Source organism: Chanos chanos, chromosome 16, assembly GCF_902362185.1.
Source record: "Chanos chanos chromosome 16, fChaCha1.1, whole genome shotgun sequence".
NCBI lineage: Eukaryota > Metazoa > Chordata > Actinopteri > Gonorynchiformes > Chanidae > Chanos > Chanos chanos.
In genome coordinates this window covers 6,787,817-6,813,348 of record NC_044510.1, presented here as the reverse complement: position 1 = coordinate 6,813,348, position 25,532 = coordinate 6,787,817, and the positions used below count along the sequence as shown (strand labels likewise).

The 25,532-nt window shown below is 43.4% G+C and overlaps 3 protein-coding genes and 1 pseudogene across 3 annotated transcripts; all 4 read left to right on the top strand.

Moving 5' to 3' along the window:
* The first annotated feature begins 4,697 nt into the window (after positions 1 to 4,697).
* On the top strand, positions 4,698 to 6,552 carry LOC115829897 (zona pellucida sperm-binding protein 3). Its single transcript, XM_030794067.1, has 8 exons — positions 4,698 to 5,177; positions 5,260 to 5,378; positions 5,486 to 5,589; positions 5,657 to 5,834; positions 5,907 to 6,021; positions 6,122 to 6,207; positions 6,278 to 6,369; positions 6,459 to 6,552. The coding sequence occupies exons 1-8, from the start codon at positions 4,719 to 4,721 to the stop codon at positions 6,521 to 6,523; spliced, it is 1,218 nt and encodes a 405-aa protein (XP_030649927.1). The 5' UTR covers positions 4,698 to 4,718; the 3' UTR covers positions 6,524 to 6,552.
* Positions 6,553 to 8,277: 1,725 nt separating this feature from the next.
* LOC115829900 (zona pellucida sperm-binding protein 4-like) lies at positions 8,278 to 10,092 on the top strand. Its single transcript, XM_030794071.1, has 8 exons — positions 8,278 to 8,608; positions 8,701 to 8,888; positions 8,960 to 9,060; positions 9,131 to 9,288; positions 9,374 to 9,566; positions 9,644 to 9,791; positions 9,862 to 9,937; positions 10,016 to 10,092. The coding sequence occupies exons 1-8, from the start codon at positions 8,278 to 8,280 to the stop codon at positions 10,090 to 10,092; spliced, it is 1,272 nt and encodes a 423-aa protein (XP_030649931.1).
* A 6,398-nt stretch (positions 10,093 to 16,490) lies between these two features.
* Positions 16,491 to 18,374, top strand: LOC115829899 (zona pellucida sperm-binding protein 3-like). The gene is made up of 8 exons (XM_030794069.1): positions 16,491 to 17,027; positions 17,110 to 17,228; positions 17,337 to 17,440; positions 17,508 to 17,685; positions 17,758 to 17,872; positions 17,973 to 18,058; positions 18,129 to 18,220; positions 18,310 to 18,374. The coding sequence occupies exons 1-8, from the start codon at positions 16,491 to 16,493 to the stop codon at positions 18,372 to 18,374; spliced, it is 1,296 nt and encodes a 431-aa protein (XP_030649929.1).
* Positions 18,375 to 18,641: 267 nt separating this feature from the next.
* Positions 18,642 to 25,027, top strand: LOC115829761 (zona pellucida sperm-binding protein 4-like; annotated as a pseudogene).
* Positions 25,028 to 25,532: the final 505 nt, after the last annotated feature.

Genomic DNA, 25,532 nt, shown 5'->3' with positions numbered 1-25,532 from the left:
ATAATAGCTAACTGGAGCAGTTTTGCTGTCCTCAAACTCCTTTTAGGTAACTTCAGTTGACTGCTGCAAAGCATGAGCACATGTGCCCAACAGTGGGGGGGGGGGGGTTGACTTGCCAAAACTGCTTCTGTGAACACACCACTGTCCATCAAATACAGGACAAATCTTGTATTGCTTTGGCAAGACAGTGCATTTCATTTTTCAATGAACGGGATGGGCGGCAACCCTAAACATTACTGTGTGTGGCAGTTAGGCTAATTTGGTGATCTGCTCAGTCAGGATGGCAGCCAAAAAAAGTCATTAGGAGCTGCTTTACAAGTAATTTCCTAAAATGTACTTTCTTTTAGGCTTTGATCTGTTAGTTTAATATAAGCTCTGAATTTATTAACATGCTATTTGGTTGTCAGCATTAAACGGCCCTTTTTTTTTTTTTGTAGTGGTCACATTACTGTATACATTTTGCAATGTATACAGCCCCCAGGGAGGGGGCGGGGGGTGTTGTGTCCCCACCAATGTTGAGACCAACTGAATAGATGAAATGCATTTAAATCTATAACTCCATCTGATGTTCATTGTAGTCGGGCAATCTCTCGAGTTGGTGAAACTGCTTTCCTGGGGCAAACTTGCAGGTGCCTTAGAATGGGATGAAAAATACCTTTCCCAAAGGCGGCTCTGCTCACTTGACAATCCAGTCACTATTGGGTATGCCTCCAAGGGGTTGTGCACTAATTTATTTCTAATCTATTCGTTTGCATTGAATATCATCTAAATTGCTGTTAACTGTTGCTAAACTCTCTCATATGTTCAGTAGCAGACGCATTCCCTTTTTACCATCATTTAATGATTTGACACCATTTTTGTAACACCCTACTTATGGAAATCTGTCGAGTGATACAGACTCCCGAATTGTTCAGGTTTCTGAGTTGAATTGAGTCTGATGGTGAGCTAACCCAGACGAGATCTCTAGACCCCTGGATTGACGATTCCTGAATTGAAGAGCCAGAGTCAAGAACTGCCAACCTTACTCCTCTCCTGCCACGGCGGCAGGATAAACCCCGCAAACCGCACTAGGCCAGCCCCACTCTTGCACTCAACTCCCAGCACCACACGCACAACCCCAAATTTAGACTGTGACTTTATACTTTATTTTTTTGACTTGACTTGAAAGACATTTACCTCCTTCACTCTTCTTCAAAGCATTCTGTTGGATTTTCTTGTGATTTTACAAGTAAACGAACCATACCAAAAGCGCGCTTGGAGAAACGATTTATTTGGTGGTGGTGGAATCCGGCAGTACGTCTGCTTGTGCCAAAGCTTAACTTAAATAACTGTTACCATGATCGGCCTTTTATACCATGAAGCAAACAGACAATAGGTGTACAACATTGCTTGATGCAAATGAGAATCTAGGTGTTAATGCTAAATTCCCCTTTTGTCTGTGATGGCTGCCATTTGCCCATTACCGGTTGTATTTTGCCTTAATCAATTGCTCTTGGCTCCAACAGTAACGCGGCACCAAAGGTGTGAAGCTTTCTTTGTATCTATGGTAATATGACCATCAGGTTAAACAGTTCTCTCATCCTGAACCATGTCTGTTCAGATGTCACTATAATCTTACATTCCCCCCTTTGATCATAACAAAATATGATCACAAAAAGAAATAACTGTAAGAAAATACATGAACAGAAGGAGGAAAAGAACAGAAAAAGAAACCAAGATATGTTAATAGTAATCACATACACGGCCTAATACTGAGTACAGGCACCTCTGCTTACAGTATAAAATAAAATATCTTTTTATGATGATGCATAGATATTGAAAGGATGTACAGCATTATTAAAAATGACATTGTTGGCATGGTGGATGATTGCATTCAACAGTTATGGTGCTGGATTGTACTGGTGGATGACATCTCCTGAAGCAGGCTGTGCTATATTGTGAGTTTGACCGTGAGCCAGGTGTCAGGTACAGTCCAGTGTAGATGTCTGATGTCAGCCAGGGCACCCTTCTCTAGAGAGTTGTTTAGGATCCTCCTTTTTCATTAGAATACCTGCAATGACACACAAGAGAGGGAACGGAAACACACCTGGCCAAAGTTCATCAACATCAAAATGAACTGTCATTTGTGTAGACACCTAAAATATCCCTATTTAGTTTCGGCTGGAAGCTAGAGTATTTATCAGTGGTCGTATGATGACCTCTTCATCCTCAGACGACAAGCTAGAGCCTAGATAACTCTAGTCCTGCCATTTCTGGACCCTGATAAATACTACCGCCATTCTGTCCCTAATCTCTGATATGGACCTTCCCACTTGGCTTCTAATGCTACCTTCTGAGGTCTGACCAGGCAAATGACTGTGTCCCCCCTCTGGAGGTGGTTGCCAAGCACTGTAAACCTGTTTCTCAGCGCCCTGTACTGCGAGACTGAGTTGTTCACAGTACTGCATCAGGTTGTCAGAAGCTAGATGAGCGTCGACTTTGTGCAGATCCATTGTTCCGGGTGGGGGCATGGGCTGGCCTGTGATGACTTCAAAAGAGCTTTACTCAGAACATTTTCAGACTTATAGTCGAACGCAAAGCTCACTTAACAACTTACAGTACCAGTATAATGCGCTACTTCTTAATTCCCTCACAATCAAGAAAAGCACCAAATTTTAATTCTCTCACAGCGAAGAATAATTATACAGTATTGACTTCTGTTCCAGAGCTTACAACGACACACTTTCCTAACCATAGAAAGGTGTCCAGCAACCAGTTGCAGCGTTTCTAACTTTACTTAGAACATTTCCTGACTTATAGTCGGGAACACGAAGCTCACTTAACAACTTACAATACCAGTATAATGCGCTACTTCTTAACTCTCTCACAATCAAGAAAAGCACCAATTTTTAACTCTCTCACAGCGAAAAATAATTATACAGTATTGAATTCTGTTCCAGAGCTTACAATGACATCCTTTCCTAACCATAGGAAGGTGTCTAGCAACCCAGTCCCTCCAACGACCTCTGATTAGAAGTCTGATAACCGGCTCGATGCGAGATGACAAACAACACTATAGTACACACTCCGTCAATCTCAGGACTAATCGAAACATATAACTGTGACAGTAGCCAAGTTAAATGGTTCAACTGGTTCAAAATCAAAGAAATAGTGATAAAGGAAATGATTTGTTGCATAATTGAACTGCATACTGAACCAAATGTTATTTACTTTATTTTATTATAATCAAAGAGATGCAAGGTACCAGTTCATAACTTTTTGTCTTGCGTGGTCATTGAATATTGCAAATCACCCTTTCCGCCTCCTGTTCCAGTCTTGGATCCTCTGATTCTGGTCCAGTGGAATTGCAGTCTTTACCAGATTACCCCCACTACCAGCAGTGGTGGGAGCCGCATGCTACATTTGCATGTTCTCATTCTCCCCATGTCTGCGTGGGTTTCCTCCCACAGTCCAAAGACATGCAGGTTAGGTGAATTAGAGACACTAAATTGTCCCTAGGTATGAATGTGTGTGTGAGAGTGTTTGTGTGTCTGCCCTGCAATGGACTAGCGACCTGTCCAGGGTGTTTCCCTGCCTTTCGCCCTATTAGTGCTGGGATAGGCTGCAGCACCCCCTGTGACCCTGAATAGGATAAGCGGCTTAGATAATGAGTGAGTGAGAGTGACCTAGGCCTTGTGTTCCTTTCACCCCGGCCATTTTTTCACTGCCATACATCACATTGAAAGTAGCAATGGAAAATAGCAAAGTTATTTGCTCCATTCCAAGTTCTATTAGAATGATTAGACTATCAGCATAGGCTTAAACCCAGTGTAATACAGTTCCACCTATCTGCTCTGATTTCAATATAGCAACGTTTCATCCCGAGATGTGCAGTCTATGAGTGACTCAGCTAAATTTACAACAGCTTAACAAAAGCCTTTAACAGTCTCTCTTAACAGTCCAACAATACACCCAATTCCCTGGTGTAAACTGAGCTACAGCTGAGGAAGTTGCCTAAAAAGAGAAAGGAGAACATAAAAAGATCACAGACACAGAAGGGTGGCAGGAGATGGTGAGAGATGATGGTAGAAAGAGAACGAAGCTCACCGGCTCAAAACAGAGCTCTAAATATGCAGTGATTTGGACAGCAATCACATCCCAACACTGGATATGACATAATAAATGAGACCAAATAATTGCTGCAATTCTCATAATTATATAAAAGGCCGTGTTTCAGATGTCCATCCGCTGAACCACTGAACATACACAGGCTTCTTCCAAAGCAGAGAAAACTGGTGGGAACTAGTAGAGCTTAGCAGAGTGGGTGAAGGGGGGAAAAAACTCATTATATGTGGTGTAAACGCAATCTGAATCGTTAGCCATACGAGTTGTATGTTTACATGACTGAAAGAGACCACTGGAATTCAGTTGAGCACTATAGGTCCCACACAAGTCTGCATTAGCTGTGTGATTTTTCACCAATCCTTTGAATTTTACATGGTCAACCTTACATTTGAGAGAAGCAATGACCCAAAAAATCTTGAAACCTACCTAAACTTCCAGATGTTTTTGAACCTGTATTATTTAAAAGAAACATATGGAGTAAAGCTTTTTAACTCAAAAGGTCCAGTGGTTAATTAGACTCGTCTTTGGTGGGCGGAGCCACACCTGTTCCGTGTGCCTCAAAAAGGCAAGACCAGGGTAGGCACGCAGATGAGAGTGCCTTTGTGGTTGCAATTATGGGATTCAAGTTTGGCTTTGGTGGATTGCTGGTACTATTTGCCTTTAGCTTGAGTGAGGCGCAGCAGACCTCTTGGCAAAAGCCTGTTCAGCAGGAAGCTCCTAAGCGGCAGAGGCCAATGCAGAAACCTGTGCAAGAGCCAGTGGACTTCCAGTCCAAGCAGGTGCTGCAGGGTCCTGTCAAGGAGTTGGCTTGGAGGTTTCCAATGGCTCCAGTGGAAGCAGAGAAGCCAGAGGTGGCATTTGAATTGAAAACGCCTCTTCCTGCTAACACTGTTGCGGTTCGGTGCGGTGAGAACGTGGTGCAGGTGGAGGTGAAGAAGGACCTCTTTGGCATCAACCAGCCCATCCAGCCATCAGCTCTTACCCTGGGAGATTGTGCTGCTGCTGGGGAAGATGCAGCAACTCAGACCCTGATCTTTGAATCTGAACTGCAGGCGTGTGGCAGTGTACTAACGGTAGGGTACGCATTTGGACAATGAATTGAGTGCCGTGAGCCCAAAGCTGAATTCTATACACTAACTGCTGTGTTCAATGCAGATGACTGAGGATGGGCTCATCTACTCCTTCACCCTTGTCTATGCACCAGAGGCTCTCAGTGGCACTCCAGTTGTTAGGACGGGCGATGCTGTGGTTGGTATCGAGTGTCACTATGCAAGGTGAGGTGTGATTCTGCTCCCACACCCTTCCTGCACTTTTTGGTTGCTGGTCTAATTTCAGAATGAGGTTTGTGGCAATAAATGCAATGCCTGCATCTGAACTACAGGAGAGCTGATGTGAGCAGTGATGCCCTGAGACCCACTTGGATCCCTTATGCTGCCACCAAGATCGCAGAGGAACTCCTTGTTTTCTCCCTTCGGCTCATGACTGGTGGGTAGGGCTGTGAAAATCCTCCGTCTAACGTGGATGTTGCTTCAATACTGGCTTTTCTTTGCAGATGACTGGCAGTTTGAGAGACCTTCCAATCAGTACTTCCTGGGTGACCTCATCCATATTGAAGCTGTTGTGATGCAGTACATGCACGTGCCCCTGCGTGTGTTTGTGGACAGTTGCGTGGCTACCACGGCCCCGGACGTGAACTCTGTTCCCAGTTATACCTTCATTGACAACCACGGGTAAGGGTGGGTCCTCCCAAAAGAATGAGCTCGCTCCTGAAGTACAGCGACGATATGCATTCCTTCCTGCAGGTGCATGGTCGACGCCAAGATTACGGGCTCGGATTCACGCTTCCTGAACAGGATCCAGGACGATAAGCTCCAGTTTCAGTTGGAGGCCTTCAGGTTCCAGCAGGACAGCGGCCTGGTACGTAAGGGGACGTTGGTGTTGTGGCTTGGAAGTCTGCTCCTTTGTACCGTTTCTTGAGCTTTAGGGCAAGTCTTGCTGAGCCAAGCTGCTTTTGCAGATCTACATCACGTGCTTCTTGAAGGCCACGGCGGCTTCATCTCCTACCGACGCGGAGCACAAGGCTTGTTCCTTCTCTCCCAATGGGTATGTGTCCAGTACGTTCTGATCCCAAGCAGTTAAGGTGCCTGTAGCTTAAACAAGCCGTCTCCCTCAGATGGACCGCCGCGGATAGAGATGACCAGGTGTGTGGCTGCTGCGATTCTGGCTGTGGCTTTAGGAAGGGAAGAGATCTAGAGGCAGATGCAGGTGTGGACTAACTTGAGCAAGAATTCTTTGATGCCCTGTCATGGGAGCACTGTTCTGTGTGGACTAACTGGTTTCCTTTTTGTTCCTAGCTCTTGAATGGGAGGGTGAGGCTTCCCTCAGTCTCGTTGTCAAGGAGAATCCATTGGCTGGTTGAAGTTCTACCAAATAAAGAGCTATAAAATATCCATGAACCGTGCCAGTCTGTTTTTGGGGGGGGGGCTGCTGTAAGATGGGTATTCTGTTCATGCATCTTGTGAAGCCCAGAAATGTGCTTCAGGTCACTTGGCACTAATGTCTTTTATTCCACTAACTTCCATAATAGCCATCATTTTAAGCAAAGCCAGCTGACTTGGTAAAGGCTGTAACTTTTTCTTAAGCTACAGGAGAGCTTTCCCTGTTGCATCATGGAATTGACTCTTTTCACCAGGCAGTGCAGTTAAAGCAGGCTGTGCGTTAAGTGGCTATGGTTAAACATTAGCTTCCATCAGTGAAAGCTGGGATGATCTGATTTTAATGCTGGTGATGTTATTAAACCAGAGAGGTTTTCACTTAATAAAATCAACTTCTTTTTAGCTGTATCAGCTGCCTTCTACTTTTCCTCTCATTTTCTGGACATTGGTGCTTTTTTTTTTTGGTCCATTTTCTAACATTCAAGATCATAATTGGCTTTTATAGAGAGCTTATGAATGGGCAACGTGAGTGTCTCATGTGCGACTTCAAAGTCTGTGTGACCATACTGACCAGTAAGTTAAAATTGAACTGGTCCTCTTTACAAGCACTTTTCCAAAGTGGTAGTGTAGAGAAGGAAAATGTCAAACTGTCACTCAGGGGCTGTCCTCTGGCCTTTTCTGAGGCTCAGCCCATTTTGAACTGTGGATGCACTGGCATATTGGGAATTCTCCTTGAGCTTCCAGTGACTAATCTGGGCTCGTCAAGAGCTGCTGAATTTTTAGTCCAAGCAAGTTATGCAGGGTCCCTTCAAGAATTTGATACACAGCCTTGCAGAACTTTCAGTGGAACCAAAGAATATGACCTTCTGGAAACAGTTGCATGCACACAGTCTGAGTAGTTGTATGAGGAATAAGAGACATAACCAAATGTTATTTATTTAAAAAGATGCATTTTGCCTGATGTGTAGACAATCTCTTTTGAAATGTTAAATTGAGATCCTTACAAATGTGTCCCATCTAAAAAGATTAGCAAAGGTTGTTGATGGCCTTCACATGTTAAGTACAAAGGAATGACCAGAGTGGCTATTGCTTTCTAAAGGCTCACCTGTCATAACACCAGTTAAGCTTAGAAATAATTGAGGGTGAATTCAAAATGGCAGTATCTTAAGAAACTGACCCAGAGCCATGCTGAGTTGCACTGCACTCAGCTCCATGACTTAATTTGCTTCTAACTACACATCAAAGTTCCTGATAGAGCATGAGCAGTTTTACAATGAATAGCTTGTAAGCTAATTACATGTTGTATATTACTGAAAAGGTTCAGCCTGCTAGAATGTACACTAGTCGAGCTAATAGTCAAAGTTGGATGTACTGCTATGGTCTGTATTTTCTTTTTTCTTTCTCTGCGCCAAACGATAGAAGGATTAGTACTCTTGAACGGCGTCTTTGGAAGCCAACTCTAAAATAAATCATTAGCAACCAGCTTCAAAATACTCACACTCATTACATAGCGACTAAATGTAGTTGTTCTACAAAACGGGTCGTTAGAAGTCATGACACTCAATGATCTGCATGACCAATAAGAGCTTCTGGTCCAACTATTTTGATTAGAGATGGCTGGGGAACTGATTGACATTGATTGGACGACATGGGGAATTGCCGGGAATTCAAGCCAATCAAGGTGCTTTAAAAGTGACCGCAGGAGTAGGTACCTACTGTCACAAGCAATTGTGGAACTATGGCAAGAGTGTGGCATTCCATTGGCGTTGTAGCCATTTGTGTCTGCTTTAGTGCAGTCTGCAATGCAGTGCCTTGGTGGTCAGGAGCAGAGAAACCACAAACTCCAGCTTCCCAGATGTCACAGCAGCAGCAGCAGCAGTTCCAACAGCAATCTGCCCCACAGAGATACGAGCCAAAGCAGCCACTGCCACTTAAGGCTGAACCGTTCCAGAGGTGTGACGTGGATGACTTTGATAAGGTGCATTGTGGTGAACCTGACATTACTGCTGCTGAGTGTGAATCTATAAACTGCTGTTTTGATGGCCGGAAATGCTATTATGGGAAGGCAGGTAAGACACTAATGTGTTTTGGGTAATGTCTTTGTGACCCGTACCATCGTAACCATGTGGGGTGTTTCTTAAACCACTATTTTTGCAACCAGTGACCGTGCAGTGTACCAGGGATGGTCAGTTTGTGGTGGTGGTAGCCAGGGATGCCACATTACCTGAGCTCAGTTTGGATTCCATCAGCTTGTTGGGTGGAAGTGATGCCCCCTGCAGTCCTCTTGGCACCACTGCAGCCTTTGCCATATTCCAGTTCCCCGTCACAGCGTGTGGGACCACCATGATGGTTGGTATCCTGTTCTTCTAACTGAGCTTGCATGGAAGCCCTCATGGTACAAAGCAAATTTCCTTTTGCAGGAGGAAGGTGACGACTACATCGTCTATGAGAACATCATGTCCTCTTCCTACGAAGTGGGGGTCGGCCCCCTCGGCTCCATCACCAGGGACAGCCATTTCGAGTAAGTGTTTCATGCACAGGGGGACGCTTATTCTGCAGGCTCTCGGCTAATGGTTGCCTTTTGTGTCTAGGCTTCTCTTCCAGTGCAGGTATTCTGGTACTGCGGTTGAGGCCCTGGTTATTGAGGTCAACACAGTTCCTCCACCCCCTCCGGTGGCTGCCCCTGGCCCCCTACGAGTGGAACTGAGGCTGGCGAATGGTGAATGCTTCGCAAAGGGATGCGTGGAAGGTGAGCCTCACCAGACCTGTCACCATGCTCTTGCAAGCCTGTTCTTGACACAAATGATGTGCCGACCCCTCCCAAATTTCCACAGGCGACGCAGCATATACCTCGTACTACAGTGACGCTGACTACCCAGTCACAAAGGTCCTACGGGAACCAGTGTATGCGGAAGTGCGTGTTTTGGAGAGGACCGATCCCAATCTTGTCCTGACCTTGGGTGACTGTTGGGCGACATCTACCCCCAGCTCTGAAAGCGTACCTCGTTGGGACCTCCTTGTGGATGGGTAACTGCCAAGCTGGCATCCTCCTGCTTGTACAGGTCCTTCGGCACTGTCTAGTCTGATTCTGGTTGTCCCTGCAGGTGTCCGTACCGGGATGACCGTTACCTGACTAATCTGATCCCAGTGGATGGGTCCTCCGGGCTTCAATTCCCAAGCCACTACAAGCGCTTTGTCCTAAAGATGTTTACCTTTGTGGATCCTGAGTCCCTGGTTCCTTTGCAGGAGCAGGTACTTGATCTGTTCCTTCATACAGTCCTCCAACACCACTACAGCTAATGTATGGCTCCCCTCTTCCTAGGTGTTCATCCACTGTAATACAGCTGTGTGTTCTCCATCCGCCAACCAGTCCTGTGAGAAGCAGTGCGGCAGGCAGAGTGAGTAGCGACTCCAGCGTTGTAGAGGAAGTTGTTCCCTGATGCTGCTTATCTACCATGTTCTCTTGTCCTTCACAGGGAGGCATGCTGATGCAGTAAAAGGTGCTGCCCAAGAGACCTTGGTGTCTAGTAAGGGAGTGATCTTCATCCCTTGAGGGATGTCTGCTTCACCTGATGGCCGATTATACTTGCTTATTCCTTTTCTGAATAAAGGAGGTTGCCTTTAGGTGACTTGTCTCTGGTCTCAATTACTGAACCCTTGATGGCTTAATATTTTGAAGGCATTACCTGTATAACTTGAGTGGTCACTTACATAATAGCTAACTGGAGCAGTTTTGCTGTCCTCAAACTCCTTTTAGGTAACTTCAGTTGACTGCTGCAAAGCATGAGCACATGTGCCCAACATTGGGGGGGGGGGGGGGGGGTTGACTTGCCAAAACTGCTTCTGTGAACACACCACTGTCCATCAAATACAGGACAAATCTTGTATTGCTTTGGCAAGACAGTGCATTTCATTTTTCAATGAACGGGATGGGCGGCAACCCTAAACATTACTGTGTGTGGCAGTTAGGCTAATTTGGTGATCTGCTCAGTCAGGATGGCAGCCAAAAAAAGTCATTAGGAGCTGCTTTACAAGTAATTTCCTAAAATGTACTTTCTTTTAGGCTTTGATCTGTTAGTTTAATATAAGCTCTGAATTTATTAACATGCTATTTGGTTGTCAGCATTAAACGGCCCTTTTTTTTTTTTTTGTAGTGGTCACATTACTGTATACATTTTGCAATGTATACAGCCCCCAGGGAGGGGGCGGGGGGTGTTGTGTCCCCACCAATGTTGAGACCAACTGAATAGATGAAATGCATTTAAATCTATAACTCCATCTGATGTTCATTGTAGTCGGGCAATCTCTCTTGAGTTGGTGAAACTGCTTTCCTGGGGCAAACTTGCAGGTGCCTTAGAATGGGATGAAAAATACCTTTCCCAAAGGCGGCTCTGCTCATTGACAATCTAGTCACTATTGGGTATGCCTCCAAGGGGTTGTGCACTAATTTATTTCTAATCTATTCGTTTGCATTGAATATCATCTAAATTGCTGTTAACTGATGCTAGACTCATATGTTCAGTAGCAGACGCATGTCCTTTTTACAAAAATGGTGTCAGATCAAATGATGGTAACACCCTACTTATGGAAATCTGTCGAGTGATACAGACTCTTGAATTGTTCAGGTTTCTGAGTTGAATTGAGTCTGATGGCGAGGTAACCCAGACGAAATCTCTAGACCCCTGGATTGACGATTCCTGAATTGAAGAGCCAGAGTCAAGAACTGCCAACCTTACTCCTCTCCTGCCACGGCGGCAGGATAAACCCCGCAAACCGCACTAGGCCAGCCCCACACGCACAACCCCAAATTTAGACTGTGACTTTATACTTTTTTTTTTTTTTTGACTTGAAAGACATTTACCTTCTTCACTCTTCTTCAAAGCATTTCCTGTGCCTGTGGACAGACTGAGTCGCAACCCTCACTGGTTTAAGCGAGTGGACTGAGTATTCATATTTCTGATAGTGTATTATTGAGCTGTGGTACGGTGATTGTGTTATTGCTGATACAGTGAATAGTTAATTCTTGTAAGTTTGAAGTAAGCTGTAAAGGATGGTATTGAACCGGGTATTGTTTTGATATTGCTACCTAGCTGATGTTGGATCCTAAGATTTAGAATTGAGATTACCTCCGTTAGGGTGCACCCAGTTAGATATAAGTGTAGTTATTTAATGGTTCAAGATCAAAGAAATAGCACTGCATGAAAAGTGGTGTATTCGGAAATATCCGGACAAAGTAAACTTCCGCTAAACCTGCTGTTTTCCGGAGGTATTCGGATGCCCGCAGAACTTTGTTATGCGGACCTGAAAACTCCCGCAAATGTCCGAATACAGCTGTTAGACGGAGGCTTCCGGGTATCCGCGTGAACACAGTCGTTAGCTGATGGCTTGGCTTTTCAAATGCTAATAACAGTCAGTGGTCTAGGTGGGACTGGGTATAGAAGCCTGCCCCCCTTCCTTGCTGTTACTTTCTATCAGTTAGCCTATATGTAATATTTAGGCTATATTTTGATAACCACACAAATTTGTTAGGTGTTGCATGGTGTATAATACAGCAGTGGTAGGCCCATGTAGCCTTTAATGTCATTGCTCTGTTGTGCAGCTAAATTACAATGGACTCTTCAAATGGAGCATACAAAAACACACTGAAAACATAATTTTAAAAAAAAGTCTAAATGAGAGGTTCATTACTTATATATTTGATGGTTATGCAACTGTCCTTTACTTGGGGTCAAAGGTATAGGGTGACCAGATGCAAACAGACCAAATGGGGGACAAGTAGTAAGTTTGTGTGGGACAACGTGGGACATGTTACTAATGCCGAGAGATAAGGTAAAACTTAGATATAATGTCAGTCTAACTGAATAAGAAACACTTGTATACACTTGTATTGATAGACATCCAACATGCATTGGCCATTACATGCCCATCAAAGGCAACTGTACTTAAGCAAAGCAGCAGGCATCATACAGCTCAAGTCTTTCAAGTTAAACCCCTGACCAAATCCAACTATAAGAATAAATAAGGCTCAAAATAAAATATTACATAAAATAAAACAATTTCAATGCAAATCTTTATATCAAGCCAAAATCTCTATTGGATGAGTAGCATGGTCAGAAGGGATAAAAGAACTTTTTCCTTTCTTTTTGACCATGATGTCGGCTGACAGCGTTTACTTTCATATCTGTAAAGTTTTACTACATTTTGTTTTTGTGATGTAGCAAAGAAATTCGTCGGCCCCACAGCTGCACAGTTTGATTGACTGCCGCCACAGCCTCTTGATGACCGCCCTCAATGCTCTCCTCTCAGCCATTTGGTGAAAGCAAGGCTTTAAAAAAAAAAACTCGGATATGTTGCATATTTACTGCTTTTGACATAGCGCTATTAAATAGATTAGAAACTATGCCGCAAAGGCATAAGCGGCTCATATGTCGGGCGGGTAAAAGAATGAATCCATATATTTTTTTATTTCTGACAGTTAAAAACCAAACGACCAGCGAAAATGCGAGACATTATCTCAGTATGAGGGATGCGGGACAAAGGATACAGGAGTTTTTTTAAAAAGTTTACAGGGCATAGGAGTGTTGTTGTTGTTGTTCCTTGCTTGTTTGTTTGGAATGTTTCTCCTCAGTACGAGGACACGCCCCGTTTTCAAACCACCCACTTAGAATCTAAGGTTGAGTCCTGTCCAATCAGTTTTCTGTGCATGCATGGCGTAGAGTGACAGTAACCAATAGCATTGTGTGCAAATATGGACGCGAAATTTGCTTTGGGGAAGGGGTTACCTGTACGTAGGAGAAGCAAGTCACGGAAGGATTACAGAAGTTGTACTCTGTATTCTGTCGATAGTGTGCATTTTGAAGATGGCTTGCAAAAGAACACTTAAGTTTTCGAACGGACAGCAGAGTGTAGAGGCTACTCGTGCGCCGAGAACATCCAATTTTTGCAATGCCGAGTCCGAACGAAAACAAACAACTGGTGTCCCCGTTAAATGCATTTTTAAGAAGATGTCTGAACAGCAATAAACGTTCATGGAGAATGTTATTCGGCGGTTGGACAGGATGGAGTCCCATCAAAGAGGCGCAAGAGGAGTCTGCCCAAAAAAAGAAGACGAGCGGGAAATAATTCTGTTTTGGTAAGTTTATTTCTGTAGCCTTCTGGCTTTTGTCTTTGACTGCCGCACATTCTGATACGTTCACATTTCTTTATCTGCTTTATCCCTTAATGTGGTTGAATTTAACTCTTGTACTAATTTTGCTTTTACAGGAAGCTGTGCGGAGAATGCATAATGCTGTAAACAACACGCACAGATATGATCCACGGACAAGGTAAGACAACGTGTTTTGTTGGTAGGCTATATCGTCGTGATTGTTTCATAGCAGTGCCTGGAATTCTAAACGAACTTTTAATCAATCTTCCTTTCTTCTCCACTTTTTTTCTCTCTAGCATCCTGCAAGACCTACTGAGACTATTCGAAAGAGTTACAGGATGAACCAAGAAGGGAATCTAGAGAACAAAGAGGGGGGCAGGATCGCCACTCGAACAAAGCAAAGGAGAAGAGTAAGTCAAACATCATTTCCCCAGTAGTTCTTAGACTTTTTCTCCATTTGCTGTTTTCAGTGATCTAATTTCTGTGTTCACTGTGTTGTGCAGCAGCACAAGGCCAGAGCTAGTGTTCTTTAAACTGAGGAAGAGGCTGCCATACAGAGGACCGCATCAGTAGATATAATTTCTGAAGAGGAGGACACCATCTTGGATGGAAGGCCAGCGTGGGTCCTCCCGCCTAGCACAGAGTTGTCTGCACTGTGTGGGGTGCTACAGAATAGACTGGACATAGACCAAAAATATGTTGTGAATCACCATGCACAAGCTGTTGCGGATAGATTCACAATGGAGACCACGGAAGCTGGGTTGTTCTTGGGAATGCTCAACATTTAGAGTTTCATTTATGCTCCCAAAAAGCATTTGTATTATATACTATGATATTAAAGTGTATTCTTTTCTAATGTATTCTATTCTGTTATATGTTGTACATTGAGATATATATATAAAATTGTCAATTTCTATGCCTTATAATTTATATTATACTGTATTTTTTTTATTTATAATAAAATTTGTATAATTCATTTTTGTTTGCCAGACTATCTATACAATCTACCTATGAATATAAAACAACACCACCACCAATAATAATAATAATAATAATAATAACAACAATAATATAAATAATAAAAACTATATGAAATCATGTATGGGGACCCACAATGGACCAATGGGGAAGGGTTTTAGAGGAGGGGCAAGACATTGCTCCACCAATCCAAAGTGAGACTTTTGACCAATTGCAGGATACCTGGTGGCCCAAGGTGTGAAGTGCAAATATTCCCTTGCAAGCACCCCCAAGGGATTATTCACCATGGCAACTAAGGGCTCTAGGCAGACCCCCAAACACGGTACATATTCAGGAGTATTCCATGCCGCGTAACAGAGCTGCAAACTGCCGGATACAGCCGATTATCTGTCGAGTATCCGGGAATATACAGGAGTATTCCAGTCCGGATACACCTCTTTTCACGCAGTGTAGTGATAAAGGAAATAATTTGTTGCATAATTGAACTGCATACTGAACCAAATGTTATTTACTTTATTTTATTATAATCAAAGAGATGCAAGGTACCAGTTCATAACTTTTTGTCTTGCGTGGTCATTGAATATTGCAAATCACCCTTTCCGCCTCCTGTTCCAGTCTTGGATCCTCTGATTCTGGTCCAGTGGAATTGCAGTCTTTACCAGATTACCCCCACTACCAGCAGTGGTGGGAGCCGCATGCTACATTTGCATGTTCTCATTCTCCCCATGTCTGCGTGGGTTTCCTCCCACAGTCCAAAGACATGCAGGTTAGGTGAATTAGAGACACTAAATTGTCCCTAGGTATGAATGTGTGTGTGAGAGTGTTTGTGTGTCTGCCCTGCAATGGACTAGCGACCTGTCCAGGGTGTTTCCCTGCCTTTCGCCCTATTAGTGCTGGGATAGGCTGCAGCACCCCCTGTGACCCTGAATAGGATAAGCGGCTTAGATAATGAGTGAGTGAGAGTGACCTAGGCCTTGTGTTCCTTTCACCCCGGCCATTTTTTCACTGCCATACATCACATTGAAAGTAGCAATACACCCAATTCCCTGGTGTAAACTGAGCTACAGCTGAGGAAGTTGCCTAAAAAGAGAAAGGAGAACATAAAAAGATCACAGACACAGAAGGATGGCAGGAGATGGTGAGAGATGATGGTAGAGACAGAACGAAGCTCACCGGCTCAAAACAGAGCTCTAAATATGCAGTGATTTGGACAGCAATCACATCCCAACACTGGATATGACATAATAAACGAGACCAAATCATTGCTGCAATTCTCACAATTATATAAAAGGCTGTGTTTCAGATGTCCATCCGCTGAACCACTGAACATACACAGGCTTCTTCCAAAGCAGAGAAAACTGGTGGGAACTAGTACAGCTTAGCAGAGTGGGTGGAGGGGGGAAAAGACTCATTATCTGTGGTGTAAACGCAATCTGAATCGTTAGCCATACGAGTTGTATGTTTACATGGCTGGGGGGGGGGGGGCTCTTTTCAAAAGAGACCATTGGAATTCAGTCGAGCACTATAGGTCCCACACAAATCTGCATTAGCTGTGTGATTTTTCACCAATCCTTTGAATTTTACATGGTCAGTCTTACATTTGAGAGAAGCAATGACCCAAAAAATCTTGAAACCTACCTAAACTTTCAGATGTTTTTAAACCTGTATTATTTAAAAGAAACATATGGAGTAAAGCTTTTTAACTCAAAAGGTCCAGTGGTTAATTAGACTCGTCTTTGGTGGGCGGAGCCACACCTGTTCCGTGTGCCTCAAAAAGGCAAGACCAGGGTAGGCGTGCAGATGAGAGTGCCTTTGTGGTTGCAATTATGGGATTCAAGTTTGGTTTTGGTGGATTGCTGGTACTATTTGCCCTTAGCTTGAGTGAGGCGCAGCAGGCATCTTGGCAAATGCCAACATGGCAGCAAACACCACAGCAGTTCAGCCATGAAGAACCGGTGCAAGCTCCTCAGGAGCCTCAACATGGAAAGCCCGTTCAGCAGGAAGCTCCTAAGCGGCAGAGGCCAATGCAGAAACCTGTGCAAGAGCCAGTGGACTTCCAGTCCAAGCAGGTGCTGCAGGGTCCTGTCAAGGAGTTGGCTTGGAGGTTTCCAATAGCTCCAGTGGAAGCAGAGAAGCCAGAGGTGGCATTTGAATTGAAAACGCCTCTTCCTGCTAACACTGTTGCGGTTCGGTGTGGTGAGAACGTGGTGCAGGTGGAGGTGAAGAAGGACCTCTTTGGCATCAACCAGCCCATCCAGCCATCAGCTCTTACCCTGGGAGATTGTGCTGCTGCTGGGGAAGATGCAGCAACTCAGACCCTGATCTTTGAATCTGAACTGCAGGCGTGTGGCAGTGTACTAACGGTAGGGTACGCATTTGGACAATGAATTGAGTGCCGTGAGCCCAAAGCTGAATTCTATACACTAACTGCTGTGTTCAATGCAGATGACTGAGGATGGGCTCATCTACTCCTTCACCCTTGTCTATGCACCAGAGGCTCTCAGTGGCACTCCAGTTGTTAGGACGGGCGATGCTGTGGTTGGTATCGAGTGTCACTATGCAAGGTGAGGTGTGATTTCTGCTCCCACACCCTTCCTGCACTTTTTGGTTGCTGGTCTAATTTCAGAGTGAGGTTTGTGGCAATAAATGCAATGCCTGCATCTGAACTACAGGAGAGCTGATGTGAGCAGTGATGCCCTGAGACCCACTTGGATCCCTTATGCTGCCACCAAGATCGCAGAGGAACTCCTTGTTTTCTCCCTTCGGCTCATGACTGGTGGGTAGGGCTGTGAAAATCCTCCGTCTAACGTGGATGTTGCTTCAATACTGGCTTTTCTTTGCAGATGACTGGCAGTTTGAGAGACCTTCCAATCAGTACTTCCTGGGTGACCTCATCCATATTGAAGCTGTTGTGATGCAGTACATGCACGTGCCCCTGCGTGTGTTTGTGGACAGTTGCGTGGCTACCATGGCCCCGGACGTGAACTCTGTTCCCAGTTATACCTTCATTGACAACCACGGGTAAGGGTGGGTCCTCCCAAAAGAATGAGCTCGCTCCTGAAGTACAGCGACGATATGCATTCCTTCCTGCAGGTGCATGGTCGACGCTAAGATTACGGGCTCGGATTCACGCTTCCTGAACAGGATCCAGGACGATAAGCTCCAGTTTCAGTTGGAGGCCTTCAGGTTCCAGCAGGACAGCGGCCTGGTACGTAAGGGGACGTTGGTGTTGTGGCTTGGAAGTCTGCTCCTTTGTACCGTTTCTTGAGCTTTAGGGCAAGTCTTGCTGAGCCAAGCTGCTTTTGCAGATCTACATCACGTGCTTCTTGAAGGCCACGGCGGCTTCATCTCCTACCGACGCGGAGCACAAGGCTTGTTCCTTCTCTCCCAATGGGTATGTGTCCAGTACGTTCTGATCCCAAGCAGTTAAGGTTCCTGTAGCTTAAACAAGCCGTCTCCCTCAGATGGACTGCCGCGGATAGAGATGACCAGGTGTGTGGCTGCTGCGATTCTGGCTGTGGCTTTAGGAAGGGAAGAGATCTAAAGGCAGATGCAGGTGTGGACTAACTTGAGCAAGAATTCTTTGATGCCCTGTCATGGGAGCACTGTTCTGTGTGGACTAACTGGTTTCCTTTTTGTTCCTAGCTCTTGAATGGGAGGGTGAAGCTTCCCTCAGTCTCGTTGTCAAGGAGAATTCATTGGCTGGTTGAAGTTCTACCAAATAAAGAGCTATAAAATACCCATGAACTGTGCCAGTCTGTTTTGGGGGGGGGGGTGGTGTTGGACATCTCTAAACTTTCCCTGTGGGATCAAGGTGCCTCTTCGGCTCAAACAATGAGCCATCTGCATGGAACATATTGGCTTTACAGTCAGTAATGCACAGCTATTGCAACCACTATCAAAATGACCTTCTATGCCTGCTTTCTTCACCAGTGAACACAGTTGAATTACTGACACCCTATTCTCAAAGCTTATACATGTCTAAGAAACCAAACTATATGCAAAGGAGACTCAATGTGGGCTTTTTAAAAAATACATTTGTTGCCTTTTCCAACTGAGGATTCTGAATCATAATGGTTTCACTGCCCTACCTCAGAATGGTCCTATCAGCTCAAATGTCTCATGGTTATACTTGTGGTCAATTTGGGCAATGAAAGACCAAGTGTTTTGAAGAATAATGTTTTGTGTAAATTGAGGCTATAAAAACATGTTGGTGACCTTTAGTAATGCAAAAGGATTATCCTAAAGGTCAGTGATCATCTGCAAGAACTAAAGTTTGTGTGAGGGCCCAAATTCTGACTTAAGCAGAAATTGGAAAGTGAACAAATGTGCCAGTTATGTTCAGACATCAGATTATGGGATCCATCAATAGTCTTCATAAAACTCTCAGAGGACTGTTGCATACCAGGGTCATAAGTTTGAGACTTAATGATTCAAGTTTTGGTCAAAGATAAAATTATGCTAAAGATGGAACAGCTTGAAGGCACTTTGAAATCTTATTTCTAGTTTCACTTAACACAGTATCACAAAAAAGATTGTAGAAAAGTAAATTTCTTCCTCTATTCAGAGCATGTTTTGAATAGCCATTTTTCTAGACACCACCAAAAATATAATTTAGTCTCACATTATATAATATAATTACATTTGTCACATAATTACAGTCATTTTACGCTTTTTTTAATGCACAAATTGGGGGGGGTCTTCCTGTTTGTGCCTAGTATTTGCTCTGTTTGACTCCTAATGAGCAGCCTCACCTGTGAAATCTTTAATTGCCTATTTCTGGAAGGGATGGGGTAGCATTCCACAAGTACTAATCAGACCTCTATTAATAGTGCCACAAGAGGCTGCTTTGCAATCACATCCATTTGGGAAGTATGGTTAGGGGCTGTAGTATTGCTGGTCTTTTCTGTCTGGGTTGGTGATGTTGTTCCCAGCCTTTGGAAACCAGGAGCACAACAAACACAATCTCTAGCCTCCCAATGGTCTCAGCAACCCAGCTCTCCAAGACTCAAGCTTAAGCAGTCCCAGCCCAAATCTGAGCTGTTTCAAAGATGCAGCGTGGACAATCACAAAAAGGTGCAGTGTGGGGAGTCTGATTTCACTCCCGCTTAATGTGAATCCATAAACTGCTGTTTTGATGGATGTTAATGCTATTATGAGAAAGCAGGTGAGGATGCAGCAGTACATGGTTTTTGCCTTGGTGTGCGTCATTAGCGTGCAACTGCATGCTCTGCTTTTCCTCCTGCCAATCACTACCAGTGACAATGCAGTGCACAAGGGATGGTCAGTTTGTGGTTGTGGTGGCCAAGGATGCCACATTACCTCAGTTGAGTTTGGATTCTGCTTGGAGGAAGTGATGCCCCCTGCTGTACTGTTGGTACCGCAGCTGCCTTTGCCATATTCCTGTTCCTTGACACTGCGCGTGGCACAGCATGTAAGTTACTATCTTGGCTCTTGACTGAGGTGATCGTACTTCAGAAACCACTAGTGTGCAATTAATACTTTACCCCTGGCAGGTTCAAGGTGACTATGTGGTGCATGAGAATCTGATGTCCTTGTCTTGAGGTTGGACCCCTTGGGTCCAACACTAGGGACAGTCACTATTAGTGAGTAATTCACATGTCAGTGCCTTGCTTTTTATTCTGGGAGGCACTCCTCTACCCTATACAAGGCTCCTCTTTCAGTGCTGGTTAGCACTGGCGTTGAGGCCCTGGTTATTGAATTCAAAGTTCCTTCACCACCTCCTGCGGCTACATCTTGACTCCTCAGGGTGGGACTGAGATTTGCAAATGGTGAATGTTTCACAAAGGGTTGTGTAGGTGAGATGCTTGACTGCTCTCAAAACTGGTGCTGACACACTTCTGATCCACTTGATCACCACCACAAGAGATGCGGTATACACCTCATACTATAGTTAGTCAGACCACCCATTACAAATGTCCTGGGGGATCCCGTCTACGTGGATATGTGCATTTTGGAAAGGACCAATCCCAATATTGTTCTGACCTTGGCCCGCTGCTGGGTGACATCCATTCCCAGACCTGGAAGCGTGCCACGCGGGGACTTTCTGTTAGATGGGTAACTGCCAAGCTGATGAGCTTTCCTTTACCCGGGTTCTTGTGTACGTTACGTGACCTGGCTCTCTCCCCAGGTGTCCATACCAGAATAGGGGTGGGGAGCTGTTCTGGGCTGAAAACCCACTGTATGTGGATGCTTTGTTTGAAACTCAGCTTTTGAGCAGGTTAAAAAGGTATAGATGTTGCCCTCCTTTTTTTTTTTAAATGGGTCATTCCAGAATTGGAGGACAATTTAGGCATCAAAACCTTTGAAAAATTGACCATTTATCATTTTCTGTTTATGTATTTAAGAAAAACCAGGTAATATACTGTCAAGTAATGATTTGTCCAGCTCAGGCATCAAAGGTACTCTGAGATGTTTTATTTGTTGTGTGCTAACATGTTTTTTTACTAATCAGTATTTTTCAAATATTTGCTCAAATACATTATGCATCTCATCATTCAAACTATTAAAAGTACAACAGGTTTATCTGCTCATGAGGGTTTATCATTTAAGATTACTTTAATAAAAATTATGGTAACAGGGTTACAGAGTAGAAGGGTTGAATAAATACGTTACTTTTGATTGTAGATAAATGTGACAGAGAGATACTCAGGACCACAGGAATGTGGCTCAATAATATTTCTTTTTGGTGAAGGACCAACAGGATTGCAAGTTAAAGTAACAGGATTGCAAATCAATGCTAATATTAGTTATATAAAACTTTGAAATTAATTTGTCTTATACTGATAATTTGAGTAACAAGGTTGTGTTGGGTAGAGTGAAACAACCAAGGCTGAAAATATTTGGAAAACTATGAAGAATAGAAGAGAGGACTTACCTTCAGTCTACCCATGGTGTTAGCAAATGGCTTAGTGATAACATTTCCTCTGTGTCATGTTACTCACTATTCTTTCTCTTCCTCTGCCAGGCTAAATAGGTTTCGGTAACAGCGTTGAGTACACATTGTGGGATACAACATTAGTGCATGATTACTATTATTTAAAATACGTTGATGATTACACAAATTGTTTTAACAATTGCAAGAGACATATCAACAAAATCATACCAAAAAGGAGGTTTTTAACTGTTATATTTGATATGAAAGTTGGTCATCAAGAAGGTGGGACAAAAGAAAAATGCCATGGTGGGGGTGCTCGAGAGCTATTTGGCATTTTAAATAATATTTTGGAACTCCTTTTTTTTCTACAATTACATACATTTGGTCTCAGGACGAGTGTAATTTATACAACATCTACTTGTTTAGTAGTTTGTGCTTGGATTATTTGAAATTTCATGGTTTGGACAGAAAATGTCCTGCAATTCTGGAATGACCCAAATACAAGGTGTAGCTTGAAGCTACAAAGAGCCTGGAAATGTGCATGAGGCCTCTTGGCACTACTTCATGCCTTTGCTCCAGTAAAGGCCAATTTATGCCTCTGCGTCGAATCTACGCCATAGGTATCGGCGTAAGCTCTGTGTGGCTGTGTACCCTATGCTGTAGCCTGATGCCCACCGGCCCAGAAATGTAACTAAGCGTCACCGCAGACCGCAACAGCTGTGATTGGTCTGCTTGGTAGCGTCGCTCTCCTCCTGCCTCAATCGGTTCAATGGTTGTGCACACCATCTTCACCTACGTCCTCTGTATTTTTCTGCGTTCCAGTAATTTCAGTAAAAGTAACTGTTGTTCAACATTTATTAGCTCCAACTCCAACGTGATCCGTTCAGTTTTACACCAACGCACAATTATAAATGCTCACAATGGCATAGGCGACTTGTGTACGTTATGGCGTAGGCTTACTTCCATTACAATTTACCCCCGCCCCCCCCATTTTCAGACCAGAGGGATGAGATGTTAGTTACAGTATTTAAAAGCACAGCTGGGAAAGTTTTCCTCTTTGCCAGTGTATTACATATACACAATCCACAGCGTCTGCTCCGTCACTGATCAAAGCCACTTAATACTCCATGCATTGCCTGTTTTAACAGCAATATGTGGTGAAAAGATTGTCAGAAGGAATTCTATAAAATGGCAACAAGTAAATCTATATATATATATATATATATATATATATATATATATATATATACAGTATATCTGTATTTTAACTCAAGTAAATGCATTGCGTAAAATAGGGCACAGAACTGTACTGAATGATTTCACTGTGTTAACTTGAAGTTTAATTCTGATATCTGAAATTACAGTAATGGCTTGCTGAATACAGTAATGCTGAATGTTCAAAAAAAAATTAAACTCATATGACTGAAGAGGGACTGAGTCCAATGCTCTCACCTTTGTATTGAACTCTCAATATGGAATTTGTTTGAAAAAATGAATTAACATGCAATGGACTGGTCTTCTTTACCTAAGAGAAACACAAATTAACGTGTAATTGGTTGGTCTCGTCCATCTACGGGAAAGAGCAAGATCCTGATTTGGTGGACAGCTGATTCTACATCGAATGCAGCTAACCAATAAGATCATGACATCTCCTGTGAGTGTCAGTACAATCAAAACATTTTACAATAAAACCTCTGTTCCTTCTCCCTGCGTGTATTTCCAGTTAATATACTGCTCTAATGATGTGGGCCCTATTAAAAATCAGGCTGTCTGGGAAGATGGAGCATGTTTTTGTATGTGTGGCTGCTTTGTGCTAACTGCGTCTGCTCTTTTGTTCGTCTGACAGACCAGGAATGACCTCATGGTGACTGTGCACTGGATTTTTCTGCCTCTTTCTCTCTCTGCACGTCTCTCTTTCCCTCCGTGTGTGTGTGTGTGTATGTGTGTGTGTGGTGGTCAGTTTATATGTGCATACTTATGCATCTTTTAAGTGTGCACTTGCATATTTCTGCTCACAAGTGAAATTTTTTGTGTTTTAGATTTTTTTTTATACCTCTCGTCAAACCCTGAAAAGGCAGCATCAACTCAAGCGACCCGCAAATCCAGTACAGACACCTAGCCCCCAGCAGCATCTGATAACATCACCTCTTCTAAATCTAACTTCACAATGGCTAATGTCCCTCTCTGTTTGGCCATGGGCCGACTGCACCAGTAATTCACTCTCTGGTCCAATCCTCTTAATCAGTCTACTGCAACCGCAGCACTACGGTCCATACACCACGTCTATGGCCCAGAAACAAATGTAGTTTCTTTTGTTTTCTCTAATTCCTATAACAATGACATTTCAAGTGTAACAAACTTGAAAGTGTTATTAAGCTCTGGACTTGGAATGTCATTGGTTAGTGTTAGTCTGTCCCGGTGACTCAGGGTTTCTCAGGCCATTGAAAATGTCCTGTTTTTAAAAGAGAAATAGATGTCTCTCTGTTCAGTTCTTAGAGGCATTGAATCTTACACTTGAGCGCCAATAACGGTTAAGGGATTTGACCTGAGAGTTTCTTATGGTTGGAGAAACATTTGAGAGTGCCAATAATACAATGTCTTTCTAAAGTTGTGTAATTGTCTTATTTTTACATCAGTCAGTTGTGCATGAGTTTGAGTTTGAATATAAAAAAATATTCATTAGCTTTTGTAACAGTTCATAGATCATGTTCTAAAAAAAAAACCTCTTCAGTCAATGCTTGTTAAGTATGGTGGCTTTACTTAATGCTGCAACAGTGTGTTTAAATGGAAAATTCACCCTTGCTGAAATATTTTAGCAATTGCTCCCTTATTATTAAACATTCAGTGAGATTGAATGAGTTAATTGAGCTGACCAATGTTATTTGTTTTATACGTTTTGAATTCCTGTAATTATTTCAAGGTGGAACCTTCACAAGCTGACTGAAACAGAAAACTCTGTCTCAAAGACCTGTGGCAAAACATGAAAGTTTGTCTTGAAAGTTTGAACAGTTATCAGACAGACAGGCTGTGTGTATTCAGTCATCCGTAACTTTGAGGTCATAACAGAAAATTAGCGTGAAACACAAACACACACACACACACACACACACACACACACACACACAAATAGCCATCTGGTATGCTGCATTGTTTAAATTTACATTACTTCTACCATGTTAATGTAAAAATTGGTTTGACTGGTCAGAAAACCATTTGAGGCACCAACAAACATTGAGGTAAATGTTATAATCAGCCCCAAATGTCAAAAAGTGGTAAGTGACTTCTTTAGTATCAATTTAATTGGAGTCCATCCTTAAGAATTCACATGCACTGAATTATTGGGTCTTTTGAACCATCTCTGCTGTGTATTTTTGTAGGGTGGATGTTCATCAGATTAAGAGTATAGAGATCGGAGACATGGCTGTTAAGCATTCAGATGATGTTAGAAGACTGGTATCGGAATGAAATTATCTCATTTTCTAGTGCAACAGAACTCAATTTGCTCCTTTTTTTTTTACTGAACGGATTACATAATTGTGACATCATTACACCTCAGTAGAGCAAAGAGGAGACAGAAATTCTTAAGGGAATAAACCGAAGAAAGAAGGGAAAACATGAAATGAGAAAAGTGTTTAGGGAGAACATAGTGTTTCACAAATACATGGATGTCAGTGCGTTTTCATGTTCCATTCATTTCCGTCTCTTATTCCCTTTGTCTTCATCCTCGTCCCAGAGTCCCAGACTTTGGCCAGCAGGAACATCAGACAAACAGGAGTTCATCCCTTCATCTCTTTGCCTCTCTCTCTCTTTGCCTCTCTCTCTCTCTCTGTCTCTGTCTCTCTCTCTCTGTCTCATACTCACACACACACACACACTCTCACTCTCACTCTCTCTCTCTCTCTCTCTCTCTCTCTCTCTCTCTCTCTCTCTCTCTCTCTCTCTCTCCATGTGAGTGTGTGGGCTTCATTGA

Excerpts from the sequence above, each read along its gene's own strand:
- LOC115829900 (XM_030794071.1), top strand. The coding sequence starts at position 8,278 with ATGGCAAGAGTGTGGCATTCCATTGGCGTTGTAGCCATTTGTGTCTGC. Across the intron at positions 9,289-9,373 it reads CGCAAAGGGATGCGTGGAAG|GCGACGCAGCATATACCTCG; the intron begins GTGAGCCTCACC and ends AAATTTCCACAG. Across the intron at positions 9,938-10,015 it reads GAAGCAGTGCGGCAGGCAGA|GGAGGCATGCTGATGCAGTA; the intron begins GTGAGTAGCGAC and ends TGTCCTTCACAG.
- LOC115829897 (XM_030794067.1), top strand. The coding sequence starts at position 4,719 with ATGGGATTCAAGTTTGGCTTTGGTGGATTGCTGGTACTATTTGCCTTT. Across the intron at positions 5,178-5,259 it reads CGTGTGGCAGTGTACTAACG|ATGACTGAGGATGGGCTCAT; the intron begins GTAGGGTACGCA and ends TGTTCAATGCAG. Across the intron at positions 6,022-6,121 it reads TCCAGCAGGACAGCGGCCTG|ATCTACATCACGTGCTTCTT; the intron begins GTACGTAAGGGG and ends CTGCTTTTGCAG.
- LOC115829899 (XM_030794069.1), top strand. The coding sequence starts at position 16,491 with ATGGGATTCAAGTTTGGTTTTGGTGGATTGCTGGTACTATTTGCCCTT. Across the intron at positions 17,028-17,109 it reads CGTGTGGCAGTGTACTAACG|ATGACTGAGGATGGGCTCAT; the intron begins GTAGGGTACGCA and ends TGTTCAATGCAG. Across the intron at positions 18,059-18,128 it reads TGTTCCTTCTCTCCCAATGG|ATGGACTGCCGCGGATAGAG; the intron begins GTATGTGTCCAG and ends CGTCTCCCTCAG.